This window comes from Aquarana catesbeiana, linkage group LG06, assembly GCF_042186555.1.
Source record: "Aquarana catesbeiana isolate 2022-GZ linkage group LG06, ASM4218655v1, whole genome shotgun sequence".
Classification (NCBI taxonomy): Eukaryota; Metazoa; Chordata; class Amphibia; order Anura; family Ranidae; genus Aquarana; species Aquarana catesbeiana.
This window is the reverse complement of record NC_133329.1, coordinates 65,262,980-65,280,213: the sequence shown is the minus strand read 5'-3', so window position 1 is coordinate 65,280,213 and position 17,234 is coordinate 65,262,980. Positions and strand designations below refer to the sequence as shown.

The following is a 17,234-nucleotide window of genomic DNA, read 5'->3' as shown; positions in this document are numbered from 1 at the left end:
ATGTTGGAGAGGGGTATTTGTGCTGGGATGAACAGCTGTGCTGACATGGGATTTGTGGGGTGAAAGGAGATTTGTGCTGGGAAGGGGGGTATTGTTTTAGGGAGAGGTCTGTGCTAGAAGTGGGATTTCTTTTTTTTTTTGGTGGGGTGGGGGGGTGGGAGGAGGAGAAAGATTTATACTACTCGAGAGATTTATACTGGAATGGAAGGCTGTGCTAGGAGGTAGGATTTGGTGGTGGCAGAGGACTTATTCCGAGAGGGGCATTGTGGGAAGGAGGGTTTGTACAGGTTGGGGAAGAGGATTTCTATCAGGAGGGGGAGTTGAGGGGAGCAGGTATAAGTGCTGGGATAGGGAAGATGAGTGGCTAGGACTGGGGATTTTGGGTAAAGTGGAGGAGGACTTGTGCTGAGGAAGGGGGAAGAGGATTTGTTTTGAGGGGGGAATTATTCTGGGAGGGGGAGAAATGATTTTTGTTGGTTTGGTGGAGAGTGAGCATAAAGATTTGCTGGCTTTTTTATTTTTTTTGCAGGAGAGAGAGTTGGGATATTTGATGAAAGGGTAACATGGAGAAGAGTATTGCTTGCGGGGGGGGGGGGGGGGGGGGATTTGGAGCTCTTCTTACCCCTACACTGTGTTGCACACCCCTTTATAACCCCTGTCAGTTTTTTGTATTTACCATCTGTGTCCCACTGGAGTGATTTACCTTCACTTCTTCTCCCACAGCCAAAACAGTGTCCCCATTGGAAGATTTCCCTTCTTTTACTTTTATGGGTCACCCCGAAATTTGGGATTTTCTTTTACTTTCACTTTCACTGATGATGGTAAAAAGGACAAATAGAGAGGGTAAAACCTCCCTAACGGGGGCACAGACAGCAATAAAAACTGATACACCTTCTAATCCAATACTAAAAAAAAAAGTTTTGCCTTTATTTATACTTTAATAATATTTAAAGAAATGAATACTGATACTATTAAAAATATTAAAACATAATTTAATAATAATATTAGAGTAACATGCTCCATAATGATCTTATGGTATTATATTGTATGATATTAAATAAATGCATTGCATTCAGAATGTTATTATATCCTAATAAATTACATAACCTGGAGAGGTCTGCAGGAGCAGAGGATTGAGTAAAAGTGCTCATCGTGGCCTCCTTGACCCAAATAAGCATTTGACCTGGGGGCAGCCTTACTGCAGGACTCTGGAGTTCAGATTTAAGGATGGGAGAAAATCAGTGGGCAGGTGAAAGTGCTGTATTGACCACTATATGGGAGAAGGTGAAGTATAAAGAAAAATAAAGACTTAGGGGCAGCACAGTGGCTAAGTGGTTAGCACTTCTGCCTAGCAGCACTAGGGTTGTCGGTTTGAGTCCCAACCATGACATTATCTGCCTGGAGTTTGCATGTTCTCCATGTGCTTGTGTGGGCTTCCTCCCAATCCCCAAAGACATGCTGGTTCGTTAATTGGATCCTGTCTAAAATTGGCCCTAGTATATGTATGAATGTGAGTTGGGGACCTTAGATTGTAAGCTCCTTGAGGGCAGGGAGTGGTGTAAATGTACAATTTATATGTAATTCAATAATAGTGACTTAGGAGACACATGACACATTTAATGAGTATCAGCATTACAGAGGAGATAATCTAATGGAGATTCCTGTAAGATAGGGAAGAAATATGTAACAATATATGAAGAATGTAAACAGTTTAACAAAATACGTCCTGGTATTTAATTATAAGTGTATCTGCACTTGCAATACTCTTAATCAGTCCACAAATACTTGTTGGTCTTGTCAGTGAAGTCCACCTTCCTGTGATGGGGGTGGCCATGATGCTGCACTGCTCCTGCATTCAGAACAAAGTTGCCACTCTCATGTAGACTGTACCTGCTTGCACTAAAGTGGGAGGAGAGGATGTTGCAGGGTGTGGCTATCAGTCTGTAGTTTGTCATTTAGAATGTGACCACACCCATCTGGATTGGCAGCACTGCCTCTGTTGCTGAACATCTTCCACTGTGAGCTGCAGTGTCTGGGAGGGGGAGCGTGTGAGACACAAATGAAGAAGAATTTGGCTCAGTCAGAGAAGGTAAATGTTTACTTTTATGAGGCCTGTGCATTACATAGTAACTGGATTTTAGAGCTTTTTAGACTGCCATGCAGAAGTCTATAGTTGTGCTTTATCAGTCCCATTCGAAGAGCGTTTACTCAATCCTATAGGACCCATAGTCCTCTCTATGGGCTTCTCCAGGTTGGGATGTTCAAACTTTACAGATGATCTCTGACCCCCTGGTCTCTGCTGAACAATGGAGTGAATGTCAGTGATGATTGACAGGTCTTATCTGTCTCCTGTCTGTCACAGATTTGGAAAACATCATTAGACCATGATGTTATAATGAGATGTAAGACTGTCCCAATTTTCTTCCTATAGCAGCTCACACTTAGATTATCTATGTATCCGGAATAATTTCAAATTTCATCATCTTCTTTCTGTTTGGAAATATTGATCTCTTCGACTTGTGGATGGGGAGGATCTGAAAACAAAAGTCATTTAGAAGACATTTAAAAAAAATAAAAAACAATATTGTAAAAAATTATTGAAAATAAAAAAATTACTGACATCATCCACTGCCCTACTGACATCAATCTTTGCTCTAGTGACACCGTGCTCTGCTCTACTGACACCATCCTCTGCTCTACTGACACCGTCCTCTGCTCTACTGACACCATCCTCTGCTCTACTGACACCGTCCTCTGCTCTACTGACACCGTCCACTGTTCTACTGACACCATCCACTGCTCTACTGACAGCGTCCACTGTTCTACTGACACCATCCACTGCTCTACTGACACCATCCTCTGCTCTACTGACAGCGTCCTCTGCTCTACTGACAGCGTCCTCTGCTCTAATGACAGCGTCCTCTGCTCTACTGACGCCGTCCACTGTTCTACTGACGCCGTCCTCTGCTCTACTGACACCGTCCACTGCTCTACTGACACCGTCCTCTGCTCTACTGACACCGTCCACTGCTCTACTGACACCGTCCTCTGCTCTACTGACACCATCCTCTGCTCTACTGACGCCGTCCACTGTTCTACTGACGCCGTCCTCTGCTCTACTGACAGCGTCCACTGCTCTACTGATATGGTCCTCTGCTCTACTGACACCGTCCTCTGCTCTACTGACACCGTCCTCTGCTCTACTGACAGCGTCCTCTGCTCTACTGACACCGTCCACTGTTCTACTGACGCCGTCCTCTGCTCTACTGACAGCGTCCACTGCTCTACTGACACCATCCTCTGCTCTACTGACACCATCCTCTGCTCTACTGACACCGTCCTCTGCTCTACTGACAGCGTCCTCTGCTCTACTGACAGCGTCCTCTGCTCTACTGACGCCGTCCACTGCTCTACTGACACCGTCCTCTGCTCTACTGACACCGTCCACTGCTCTACTGACACCGTCCTCTGCTCTACTGACACCGTGCTCTGCTCTACTGACAGCATTCACTGCTCTACTGACACCGTCCTCTGCCCTACTGACACCGTCCTCTGCCCTACTGACACCCTCCACTGCTCTACTGACACCGTCCACTGCCCTACTGACACCATCCACTGCTCTACTGACACCGTCCACTGCTCTACTGACACCGTCCACTGCTCTACTGACACTGTCCACTGCTCTACTGACACCGTCCTCTGCTCTACTGACACCGTCCGCTGCCCTACTGACACCGTCCTCTGCCCTACTGACACCGTGCTCTGCTCTACTGACACCGTGCTCTGCTCTACTGACACCGTCCACTGCTCTGCTGATTTACATGAATGTGTGTTTGTGCTTTGGGGTGCACACACTAATGCAATAGGCTGTGCACACCAATGATTGAAGCTGTGATGTCTAGTTATTTTTGTGAGAACATTAGTAGAACAGAAACATATACTGAAAGAGCAATGTTAACAGTAGGAGTGAATAGAAGAAATATTAACACAGTGACTTAAAAAGAAGATGGTTAAGGTATGTATATACAGTATATATGCAGGACTTTTTTTTCAGCGAGAACACCAGGCTGCCGGCACAGGTCCTGGCTGTACTAGGCTTAACAAGTCCCGGATCAGCTTCAGCTCAATCTTCTCCCATAATCCATGCCCTCTGATGTGTTTCACCCTGATAGGGCTTAATCGTAGAGAGCCTGCTGCCCTGGCTGCTGGAAGTTCCCAATACAGGTAAGGTTGTCACCCATCCAGGATCCACCCAGACAGTCCGGGTTTTGAACCGTGTGTCCGAGTTTCAGACCAACTGAAACCCGGACACAATATTCAGAATGGACTGTGGCTCCCCAAGTAACCAAGTACCACAACCACATAGATGTGCACATGGGCTCCACTTCCATACACAGACAGGAAAGAAGAGAGGGTTTGATCTGCTCCTCCTCTTCCCACCCCTGCCCCTCTGTCTGCTCACACACAGTCCAATCCCCAGCATTCTGCGCCTCAGGAAAGGGATGTGTGGGCTGGGAGCTTGAAGCTCAGCAACCGGCAGATACATCGTGGATGAAAGGTGTCGAAGCCTGAGCCCCCATCCTCGGGTGAGTGAGCTCACCATCCACTGTCTGTGACTGAAGTCTCCCCCCTCCCTCTCCTCCTTCTCTTTCCTGCTTCCAAGCGAGTGAGTACACTAAGATAAGGGGGACTCAGATGTAAGGGTGCTCTGTGGACTTTGATGTAAGGGGGCTGTGGGAACCCAAATTTAAGGGGGAATGCTGGGAACTCTGATGTAAGTGGGAGGTTTGGTGAGCAGAAACCCCCTTCCAGCAGAGTTCCCCTTTACACTAGAGTCCGTAGCATTCCTCCTTTTTTGCTGTGCACGGCTAAAGTGCTTGGGTTTGGCGTGAAAAAAAGGTGGCAACCCCAAGTACAGGTCAGTGCAATTCATAGATAAAGAGCCTAGGCCTCTTTCACACAGGGGGCAGCAAGAAAAGAAGGCGATACAAACAAATGGTTGAGTTGCAGTTTTACCACCATCCATTTCCCCCCACCAAATGTCTGTTAATGAAGCTGATCTGCAACTTTGGGCCAGACACTTGACTTGCAGTTGCAGCACATTAGTCCCATTGTAAATTGTCATTAGACAAAAAAACAAACAAAAAACAGGCATTCAGGAGGCAACAGGATCACCTACAAAATGGCTAAAAGAGACTGCTTAGCCACACTCTGAAAAATGATCTACCACAGATTGCTTTCAGGGAATGGGCTAGTGTGAATTTAGTCTGTTACTGCTGGGGACTCCAAGATCTATACTGGCTATTTCTGGGGACATTTCTGCTGGCTGGGTAATCTATTTGTTTCTCCTATCTGAGTGAATCTATTGTTCAATCTATTGAATCTATGTTGCTGCAGGCTGGAGAATCTACTGTTGCTGCTGGATGATTTATTGTTACTGTCTTCTTTGGCTCAGATGGTGTCCAGCGTGTGTGGTGGCAACCAGGTGAGTAGTACAAAGACAAATGTGTCTTTGCTTTCAAGCATAGTTGTGGGAGTGCCATGGTCTGGGGCTGCATGAGTGCTGCCGGCACTGGGGAGCTACAGTTCATTGAGGGAACCATGAATGCCAACATGTACTGTGACATACTGAAGCAGAGCATGATCCCTTCCCTTCGGAGACTGGGCCGCAGGTCAGTATTTCAACATAACGACCCCAACACACCTCCAAGACAACCACTGCCTTGCTAAAGAAGCTGAGAGTAAAGGTGATGGACCGGCCAAGCATGTCTCCAGACCTAAACCTTATTGAGCATCTGTGGGGCATCCTCAAACAGAAGGTGGAAGAGCGCAAGGTCTCTAACATCCACCAGCTCTGTGATGTCATCATGGAGGAGTGGAAGAGGACTCCAGTGGCAACCTGTGAAGCTCTGGTGAACTCCATGCCCAAGAGGGTTAAGGCAGTGCTGGAAAATAATGGTGGCCACAGAAAATATTGACACTTTTGTCCCAATTTGGACATTTTCACTTAGGGGTGTACTCACTTTTGTTGCCAGGAGTTTAGACATTAATGGCTGTCTGCTGAGTTATTTTGAGGAGACAACACATTTACACTGTTATACAAGCTGTACACTCACTACTTTACATTGTAGCAAAGTGTCATTTCTTCAGTGTTGTCACATGCACAGCTATATTAAAATATTTACAAAAATGTGAGGGTGTACTCACTTTTGTGAGATACTGTGTATGTGTGTGTGTGTATATATATATATATATATATATATATATATATATATATATATATATATATATATATATATATATATATATATGTAGCGCCCCCTGGGTCTACTGAAGGCAGGCTGCGACCTCCTGAGACAAGAAGCGAGCTAGCATTTACCATGACTATAATGGGAATTTTGAACAGAAATTGAGTGCCAGTCACTTTTGATCTTTTCAAAGTTTTAACGTAGAACTTGGAAGGGTTAGGGGTCTCAGATACCAGTAGCGGATCACTTACAGACTCCTTGGATCCAAAAAAGTACATCTTCACAGTGTCAGAACCTTTAAGCCAACCAGGCAACACTGTAAGCGTGTTTTAGATGCAGGTGCGTCCTACAAACGAGTCACCAGGCCCTCCTGAGAGCCCAGCCTTCATCTTGGCTCTCTCCAGCAAGGGTCCTCCCTGGATCTACTCTATTTGGCTTGGCTAGTTCCACGCCATGCAAGACAGCCTAAGGACCACCTCAAGACTAGTAGGCCCCAGGCCTACTTGCAGAGCTCACTTCAGCAGCACATCCCCCAGGCCAGGACAGCCTGAGGTAAAAGAGCGAGCACATGACCCGCACAAATATATATCCTCTCCCAGAATGCACCAGTGGCCAAGAACCTCCTACTGGGCTGGCTGGAAGAAAAATAAATACAGTGATACCTCGGTTTGCAAGTAACGCGGCATACAAGCGTTTAGCAAGATGCTATATATATATATTTTTTTTTAAAATCCTGACTTGATTTGCAAGCGCTGTCTTGCAAGATGAGCAGGACTTAAGCTGCTGGTGTATGTATTACCGTATATGGCCAGAGGTCTGGGGGCGCTGGTGATCTCCTAGCGCTGCGTGGAGAACTTGGAGACGCTCGGAGACACTCAGACACTCCCAGCTGGGTGGGGCGGGCGTAACGTGTGTCGGAGCACCTGAAAGTGTCAACAGTTCCCGAGTGTCTCCGAGCGTCACCAGTGCCGCCACACCTCTGGCCACATACAGTACTGCATACACCAGCAGTGATTGTGGAACAAATTATCTGAGTTTCCATTATCTCTTAGGGGGAAACTTGCTTTGATATACGAGTGCTTTGGATTACAAGCATTCTTCTGGAACAAATAATGCTCGTAATCCAAGGTACTACTTGTACTCATAACTCAACCTAGTTGTACTATCTCATACTGACCTGTGGTACCAGTGACACCTACTGGCAACAGTGAGAAATGTACAACCTAATTGAGATTAGAGAAAGACCACATAAACTGTACAATCAGCCTGAGCTGTCTGCAGCCCAGCCAAAAACTACATTTACATGATAGCCCCAGTTTAAAACCAGGGGGTTACATTCTCCCCCCTCTAAGGGAGACAATGTCCTCAGCATCTGTATGAAAAATAACTCTCAAGCCTGAGAGTAGGTATCTGAACCAAAAACTTGGGATGGAGAACAGTTTCAAAGCACCAATCAACCGTATTTTTACATCAAAACATGTTACAGGAACCTCACTATCTATCTAGCTATTAGGGATGGGTTGGATGTTCGAGTCAAACAAATGAACATATGGGGCGTTCGCGTCTAATTCAACCGCCGCAGAGCGCCCCATAATGCGCTGCGAGATCGCAGTGCATTGGCGGCTGCTGATTGGCCTGACCTGCATGCTTTGACCAATCACAGCGCAATGTGCTGTGAGAGCCATGATTGGCCAAAGGCAGGGTGCCTTTGGCCAATCATGGCTCAGGGACTAAGTCCACGCCCCACACTATATAAGGCTCCTGCTTACACATCGGCCGTATATAGTAAATTAATGGAGATTAGGCAGGTAGTTAGTGTAGTGTATATATATAATACAGTTCAGAGTATATAGTGCAGTCCGTATAGTATATATAATACAGTTCAGAGTATATAGTGCCGTCTGTATAGTACATATAATATAATTCAGAGTATATAGTGCAGTCCATAAAGTATCTATAATACATGTTAGAGTATATAATGCAGTCCGTATTGTGTAGATATAATACAGTTCAGAGTATATATTGCAGTCCGTGTAGTATATATAATACAGTTTAGAGTATATAGTGCAGTCTGTGTAATATATATAATACAGTTCAGAGTTCAGAGGCACGCCTGAGAGGACTGGGAGGATGTAGTCTGGGATGGGTGCAGAACCAGAGGAATGGACTGTGGTGGCATGGGCAGGGCAGTGGAGAAGGGCAGCTGCAGCCAGGAGGGCTGGAAGGGCCTGAAGATGGCTTACTGGGCTCAGTAGCCGCATGTAGGACAGCTAGCACGAGAGACTTTCTATTTTGCCACACTATAGGGGCCCGCGGTCCCTGCCTGTAAAGGGCAATTGCTAAGGCCTTGCTGGGCCAATGTCAGGCCTAACCACGCAGTGCTAGCTGTGCTTGGAAGCTCATGCAAGTAGAGTGCTGAAGGAGCTGAGGTAAGTTGTCTCAATTGATTGTTCTAAAATTCACCAGTTGATTGTTCTAAAATTCTCCAATTGATTGTTCTAAAATTCACTGGACATCCCATACTTCCTATACCCTATCCACGTTCAATTCCCTCAAGAGAGATGAAAACAAAGCTAATGGACTCTTCATTCCCTTGGAGTGAATGAGGATTGAATGGCAGGCTGGGCAGGGCGACAGGTGGGCCACAACACTCAGCAGTCCCTACAGGGGTGTAGATATATATATATATATATATATATATATATATATATATATATATATATATATATATATACACACAGTGGAGAGTATATTTTGCCACCAGTATATATGTGTGTGTGTGTATGTGTGTGTGTGTGTATATATATATATAATTACATTGCAGAGTATATAGATAGCGCAGTCAGTGTAGTATATATAATACAGTGGAGAATATATAGTGCATCCAGTGTAGTATATATAATACAGTGGAGAATATATAGTGCATCCAGTGTAGTATATATAATACAGTGCAGGGTATATAGTGCAGTGTAGAGTATATAATACAGTCTATTCAAGTGCTTAAGGGGATCCCTATGACAGAATTAAGAAAAAAAAACTGTGTGCCGCCCCCCCTCCAAATCCATACCAGGTCCTTTGGCTCTGGCATAGATTTTAAGGAGAACTCCATGCCAAAATGTAAAAAAAAATTGACATGGGGTCCATGGGGTCCCTCTCAAAATCCATACCAGACCCTTATCCGAGAAAGCAGCCTAACAGGCCAAGAAAGGGGGGGATGAGCGAGTCCCCCCCGAACTATACCAGGCCGCGTGCCCTCAACAAGGGGAGGGTGCTTTGGGGTGCATGTTGATGGGGACAAGGGCCTTTTCCCGACAACCATTGCCGGTGGTTGATGGGGTCTGCGGGCAAGGGGCTTATCGGAATCTGGAAGCCCCCTTTAACAAGGGGACCCCCAGATCCCCCCATCTATGTGAATGGGTATCGGGTACATTGTACCCCTACCCATTCTCTTGGCTTTGATAGCTGTAATATAGGCCCAAAAATCGCCCACTCTATCTATTGATGAACAGGAAAAGTTGTGTAGGCCTTCGTAGTGCCCAAAGCTGCTCGATGAATGAAGAGTCAATTTGCACAATGTCAAGGCTTTTGCAAACAGAGACTATTAACTTATCAACATTAGCAAGCATGTTGTGCATACCTCCCAACTGTCCCTGATTTGGAGGGACTTTCCCTGTTCTGGAGCAATGTCCCTCTGTCCCTCATTCCTCCTCATTTGTCCCTCATTTTAGTCTGATCTATATAGTTGTATATAAAATGCACTTTTTATCTATCAAAAAGTGAGTTCTAAATTGCTGCATTTGTAAATTCCAAAAGCCAATACAAAGGAATAGTAGAGGTAAAAAAAAGCACTTGTGGGTTTAACCAATCTTGTTTTTTTAAACAATTCTCCTTTAAGGGGGTGTGGCAGGGTGTGTCTCCTATGCCTGCATACTTTTGCTGATAGGTGTCCCTCATTCCCATCTCAAAAAGTTGGAAGGTATGATGTGTGAAGTTCCCTCTTCAATAAAATGACAGTCTGGGGAAGAGAAATCTTCTGCAGCTTCTTTTAATACTGCTTCTATGTCCTCTCCATTCCTCTCTGATTAATCATCATCTAGGACTGACTGTTATGCCTCGTACACACGATCGGATTGTTGGCCAGCAAAACCGTGGACTTTTGTCCGAAGGGCTTTGGCTCAAACTTGTCTTGCATACACACGGCCACACAATTGTTGGCCAACAATTATGAACGTAGTGACGTGCTAGACGTACTACGTGTTTTTTCAGCTCTTTAGCGCCACCCTTTGGGCTCGTTCTGATAATTTTGTGTTAGTAGAAGTTTAGTGAGTGTTGATTCGTGATTTTCTTTTCGCAATTTTCATATAGCGCTTTTCATTTCGTGCTTTTCAGTTCTTTTCTGAACGACCGTTCGTCAACCAGACATGTTGCGGAATCGGAGGAGATAACGTGTTATTTATTATTGGCCTTGTAGTTATTGCTTTGACATTATTTTTTGGTTGAATAATGATTTGATTTGGTATATTTTCTATATTTTTGGATGCACAGAATGCAGTTTTTGGTTAAGTTCTATTGGCAGATAGCATGTCTAATTTTTATTGATATCACTAGAAAAAAAAAAGCTGTTGAAAATTTGTTTGCAATAACTCCATCAGTATCACCAGAAAAGCAGCTTCATTATTATCCCATTAAAGAAGAAGAGAATTGTGCGCTGCATTTGGAGATTTCATAATTTTGCCGCGTCACAAATGTTAGTTCTCCATTACGAACGCTCGTTTACAAGATTGACCGATTCCGGCTCGTCCTTGCTTTCGAGCATGCGTGTTTGTACTTTGGCCTTTTGTCTGACGGACTTGTGTACACACATTCAGACAATCCGACAACACACATTTGTCCGCGGAAAATTTGAGAACCTGCTAGCCAACATTTATTGGCGGAAAGTCCGACAACAATTGTCCGATGGAGCGGACACATGGTCAGATTTACCACCAACAGCCTGTCATTAAACATTTCCCGTCCTGTGTATGGGCCTTTAGAGTCTGAGAAATGGGAGTAGGAGAAATGGATGACTAAATTAAAGCTGTAATTTGTCCAAGTAATTATGCCGTAGATGCTGATAATTCTACTTTTGTCAAGTAGGCTGCTTGTTTCATGCCTAAAATAGAGCTGGAGTCGGATGCTGAGACAAGAGTTGAGACCTGCTCTGGTGCAAGGGATGCAATGTCACTCTAAAGCCTGACCTTTTACATAGTTATAAGTGAGGGTATTCCCATATGGAGTACTCATGGAGTAGAGTTTGGAAGATAGGGTAAGTATGGCCAGTAGGAGTTTGTGGTAACCCAGATCTAGACCATCCTGCATAGAATCCTTGTGGGAAAAGGGCGAGAGGAAGCACCTGAGTAACTTATAAGGGCTTTAAGTGGCAGTGATGTTACAAGTGTCCAGCCAGTGGTGTGATGTAACACCTAGTCATCCATCTGAAACTAACCTCTAAGGGACTGCATTTTTTTTTTACTAAGTTTGAAAAATGTACTCTGTGAAGTGAATATATTTCAAATATAGCCCCATATTACACAGGTCAGGGTCAGGGTCTTACCTACGTGTGCACGTATGTGTATTTATTATATTTTAACCTACAATTAGCAAATGTAGCTAATTAAAACATATAAAATGTTTATATATATATATATATATATATATATATATATATATATATATATATATATATATATATATATATATTTTACCAATCTCTGATGCTGTAATACCTTTTCTACACTTGTGCACATCTTTTTGGTGAGTTGATGCACACTGCATTGAGCATGCGCACAAGCCATAAAAAATATTACTGGCATGCTTTTTTTTTTTTTTTTTACCACATACTGCTGACAATGCATACCTTCTTTATTACATACGTTGCCTTCTGCTGAGGGGCAGGTGCAGCTGTTTTAGTCTTGTATGCAGGTTAGGGAGCAATTGGAAATAAGCAAGGACAGATACATTGTGTACTGTCTGTTCCTACATATAATAAAGTGAGACCCGTAGGAGAGAATAGACGGAGGGGATGCATGACTATGGGAGGAACAGGGGTCAGGGAACGGTCAGTCAGGTCAGTGGTGGGGCATAAGTTCAGCTCTTACCTGATTGGAGGTAGAAGTCAGTGGGGGCTGGATCCAGAGGTTGGGGTCTGGTGTAGGGGGTGGATTCTGCATCATTCGGAGAAGTTTGGAGAGGAGACATCTTCCTGGGACATCCGTGCTGGTCACCTGCAGGTAGACAGACAGGGAGATGAGTGAGTTAGAGGCCTTGTTAGCTCAGGTCAGGGCCGCAGCAGTTGAACGGGGCCCTCAGTGGCTGCAGCAGCAGCTGGCTGATGTACTTGGGGGGTCAGGATCCTCAGCTTCACCTGTCCCTTCTTCCCCGGGGAGGAAACGAGCCAGAAAGGTGCGCCCGCCGGAGCGCCTTAGCCCGTCTCCTGTCCCTAGGGCTCCACAGGCGAGAAGGAGCCCCAGTTCCAGGGACCCTCCAGGGCTTACTATGGGGCTGCCTGCCAATGCCTCCTTGGTGGGCCCTGGGAGGAATCCTACCCCACGGCGCTCTTCTAATGCTCGCAGCACAGGCCGGAGCGTGCGGCAGCCCTCCCCCTCCCCCCCCCGTGTAGATGTCCTGTGTGGGAGGGCTGCTCAGCGGGGGAGACGCAGCGGTATGCGCAGTGGGGGGCGTCCCTGCCCCTCAGCTGTCCGGAGAGAGGATGATGCCCAGGCTTCAGGGATACTCACTGGGGGGGTACCGTTATCGTCCCCCACCAGCCGCCGACACAGGGCTCCGGAGCGTTCGGCTCCCTCTGCCGCTGCTGCGCAGAGCGGTGCTCAGCTAGAGAAGATTACTGTCACGGGCAGCGGTGGGGTGGGAGCGCCCTCTGCTGGTTCGCCATCCACATCACAGGCGGGACGTCACAGCAGGATGAGTGAGAAGGCCCAGGCTGGGGGACACGCCCCCTTAAAGAGACAGCGCGTCCCTGCTACAGCTGGGGGTACTACTGTGCCCAGCAGTTCTTCCATGGACAGAACAGAGCCCAGGGCAGAAGAGGAGGCTTCCAGGTGCCCTGAGGTGGAGCCGCTCGAGCAAAGGAGGCAGGGGACGTCGCCGCGGCAAGATTCTTCGGCCGAGTCCGGTGAGATCACCAGCGCGGATGAAGACGATCGGTCGGTCGGGAGGCGTCCTGCTTTGCGGAGCCAGCTGGGATCCGGACGAACGGCTAGTCGAGTGGCGGTGCGGCTGCAGCCTGGTAAGTCGCCAATTTTACCTTTACATACCAGTCAGGTGGGGGGGGTTAATTTGGGGGTTGCTTCGGAGGTTAGTTCAGTGTCAGGAGTGGCGGGAGGAGCGTCGGGTGCTGCGCCGGTTTTGTCCGCATTTTTTGCAGGTTTCCGGGAGTTATTGGCTCGTTTTGATCCGGCGGGGTCTTCTTCAGCATCTCAGGGGCCCGTTGGGGCATGGGCTCCCGCTGCCGTTGGTGTGGACTCTGTTGTTCCTCCCACCCCCACCTCAGCAGGGCCGCTTGCAGTTGCGGCATCCGGGGCGGTGGGGTCCGCCGGGGTTAGCGTGACGTCTGCGTCACAGACGGAGGTGACTGGGGCGGACGCGAATAAAGGGAAGGAGTCCTCTGAGGATAAGGTGCGGTTGGCGGATGCGGCGAAGTGCGAGATTTATGTGTGCTTTGAGGGCCCACTGGGGGTACATCTAAAGCAAGAGGTACGCGAAAAGATCTGGAAAGGGGAATATGTTGAAATATTCTCTCTTTTGCCGTTAGAAAAATTTAATATCGACAAGGGCAAGGCGGACGAAAGCAAGAAGGAGGAGGAGGAGAAGCGACGCTGGAGGCTTATTCCTCGCACCTTTGGGAATTGGCTCCAGGCGTTTGCCATTTTGGCTAGCGTAATTGGCGAAAAAGCACCAGAGAATTGTTCTCCGCTTTTTTGTTATCTGGATGCCATTGGGGAGGCTTATCGAACTTATGGGGGAATTGCTTGGCTGCGCTATGACGAGCAGTTCCGCCAGCGCAAGGCTTTGCGTCCGGGCTTGCGCTGGGACCACAAGGACATTGGGCTTTGGATGAAGCTTATGTCACAGGCGAGGGTTTCGGGACAGCCCTTTCTCGGAGGGGCCGGCGGTTCGGGTGCCGCTGGACAGTCGGCCACACAGCGAAAGGGAATTTGCTGGCAGTTTAACGAGGGGTTGTGCCGTTTTGGCGCAAACTGTCGTTTCCGACACGAGTGCTCTGGTTGCGGGGGCTCCCACAGTTATGCCAAGTGTTTCAAAAAAGGAAAGTCCCAACCCGTTGAGTCGGCCTCAAAAAGGGAGGACACCAGTAAACCTTCCCGAGATGGTACCGTATCTAGATAGATATCCGCGAAGGGAGGCGGCAAGTTTTTTGGCTGATGGTTTTGCCCATGGTTTTCAGATCCCGTGTTCGGGACCTGTGGCCCCGTCCCCGCTGGCTCAAAACTTGAAATCAACGCGCCAATTTCCACAGGTTGTTTCGGATAAACTGGCAAAAGAGGTGGAACTTGGGAGAATGGCCGGACCATTCGCTCAACCCCCCGTTTCGGCTTTACACGTTTCTCCCCTTGGGGTGGTACCCAAAAGGGAACCCAACAAATTCCGGTTGATTCATCATTTGTCGTATCCGAAGGGGACTTCGGTAAATGATGCCATTTCTCCGGAGCTGTCTTCGGTGTCTTACACCTCCTTTGATGCCGCGGTCGGTTGGGTTCAAAGGTTTGGCCAGGGTTCATTGATGGCGAAGACGGATATAGAATCCGCCTTTCGTCTGCTGCCAGTACATCCGGACAGTCAGCATTTGCTGGGCTGCTGTTGGGAAGGGCAGTTTTACATGGACCGTTGTTTGCCGATGGGCTGTTCCATCTCTTGCGCATATTTTGAAGTGTTTAGCACCTTCGTGGAATGGGTAGTTAGGGAAGAGACTCAGTTGAGGTCGGTGCTGCACTATCTCGACGATTTTCTTTGCATCGGCCCCCCGGATTCTTCAGTTTGTTCAGTGCTGTTGCACACTTTGGAATCTATTGCGTCACGTTTTGGAATTCCTTTGGCGCCGGGGAAGACGGAAGGTCCTTCCACAGTCATGCAGTTTTTGGGCATTGTCATTGACACGCGTCTGATGGAATGTCGTCTCCCGAACGACAAACTGGAGGACTTGCGTCAAGGGGTGGCGGAGGCGGAGGCGGCGAGGAAGGTTAGGCTTAGGCAATTGCAGTCGTTATTGGGTAAGCTTAATTTCGCCTGCCGCATCATGCCTATGGGACGCATCTTTAGTCGTCGCTTATGTGCTGCCACTGCGGGTGTACTGAAGTCACATCACTTCATCAGGCTTTCGCGTGAGCTGAAGGCTGATTTGAGGGTTTGGGGTGAGTTTTTGTCCACATACAATGGCAGGTCTTTATGGATGGCTCCGGTTGTGGCAGCATCTGACCTTGATATTTTCACTGACGCAGCAGGGAGTTCTGGTTTTGGGGCTTTCTGCCAGGGGGCTTGGTGCGCGGCGATGTGGCCAGAAGAATGGAGTTCGGCGGGGTTCTTACGTAATTTAGTGTTACTGGAACTATTTCCGATTGTGGTGGCGGTTGAAATCTGGGGCTACAAATTTCGGGATAGGCGGATCTGTTTTCACTGTGACAATTTGGGGGTGGTGGAGGTTATAACGAACTTGTCCGCTTCTTCTCCGCCGGTGGTGCGCTTGTTACAGCACCTGGTTTTAAAGTGTTTAAGTTTGAACTGTTTTGTACAAGCTGTTCATGTTCCGGGGGTTTTGAATTCCATTGCCGATTCTTTGTCTCGTTTCCAGTGGGAGAGGTTCCGGAGGTTGGCGCCGGAGTCGGAGCAACTGGGGGTTCCTTGTCCCGACAGGCTGTGGAGACTGGCATTGGAGTAGCTGCGGAGCTGCTACGTCGATCGGTGACTGAGGGTACGTGGGCGGCGTACTCGTCGGTATGGGGTGAGTGGTCTACCCTGGTAAGTTCGGTTGGGGGGGGTGTTTCATCGCGTGATCACGTGGCTTTGTTGCTGTATTTTATTGGGACGGGATTTACACAAGGCAAGTCAGTGTCCACAATGAACAAGAGTTTAGCTGCCTTAGCTTTTCTCTTTCGGATGCAGGGCCTGGTGGATATGACAAAGGATTTTAGGGTGCGTCAGGCCATGAAGGGGTTTCGGCGGGGGAGAGTACTGCCAGATACGAGGCGCCCGGTCTCGTTTGAGTTGCTTCAAGAGTTGGTGGAGCTGTTGCCCGGGGTTTGTACGTCTGTTTATGAGGTGAGTCTGTTCAATGTGGCTTTTGCGTTAGCATTTTTTGGAGCGTTGCGCATTGGGGAACTAGTTAGCAAGAACAGGTGTGGAGTAGGGGGGTTAAGTTTGAAGGACGTAACCCTGTCTGGGGATTGTGTTCGGATTCATATTGGCAAGTCTAAAACTGATCAATTGGGAAAAGGGGTTTCCGTGTCGTTGTTTCGGGTGCTGCCGGAATCGGTTTGCCCGGTTTCTTCGGTGCAACGATATCTTGGGGTTAGGGGGTGGAGGTCGGGAACCTTTTTGATGCACAAGGATGGCTCATCCTTGTCGCGTTTTCAATTTTTGTCAGTTTTTCGACGTTGTTTGGAAAAGGCGGGCAGGGAGGTTTCCCAGTTTAATACTCACTCCTTTCGTGTGGGGGCAGCAACAGAAGCGGCTAGGTGGGGTTTGGGTTCGCAGGTAGTGAGACGTATAGGGAGGTGGGAGTCTGATCGTTTTAGGATTTATGTTCGCCCTCATTTGCTTTGAAGTTGCATTGAGTATGCGGGTGTGGTTCTATGTTCCTTTTTTGTGTTTCTTTCAGATCTTCCTCCTGGCCTGGTCTGGATTTTGGGGGATTCATACGTGTTCTGGGGGGCTGTTAGGGCTGATGTACGTCCTGAAGGGAGGCAACTGGGCATT

The 17,234-nt window shown here is 47.5% G+C and overlaps 1 protein-coding gene across 4 annotated transcripts in view; it reads right to left on the bottom strand.

The window, feature by feature from the left end:
- Positions 1–1,596: 1,596 nt before the first annotated feature.
- LOC141148571 (uncharacterized) overlaps positions 1,597–17,234 on the bottom strand; it is a 112,122-nt gene continuing 96,484 nt past the window's right edge. For 3 of the 4 annotated variants that reach the window (XM_073636133.1, XM_073636131.1, XM_073636130.1), the window contains 2 exons: positions 12,386–12,511; positions 1,597–2,534 (listed from right to left, as the gene is read on the bottom strand). In XM_073636133.1, the coding sequence (XP_073492234.1) occupies positions 2,470–2,534; positions 12,386–12,511 (191 nt within the window). In that variant the 3' untranslated portion in view covers positions 1,597–2,469. The remainder of the gene's footprint in view (positions 2,535–12,385; positions 12,512–17,234) is intronic. The other variant, XM_073636132.1, reaches the window with a different exon arrangement.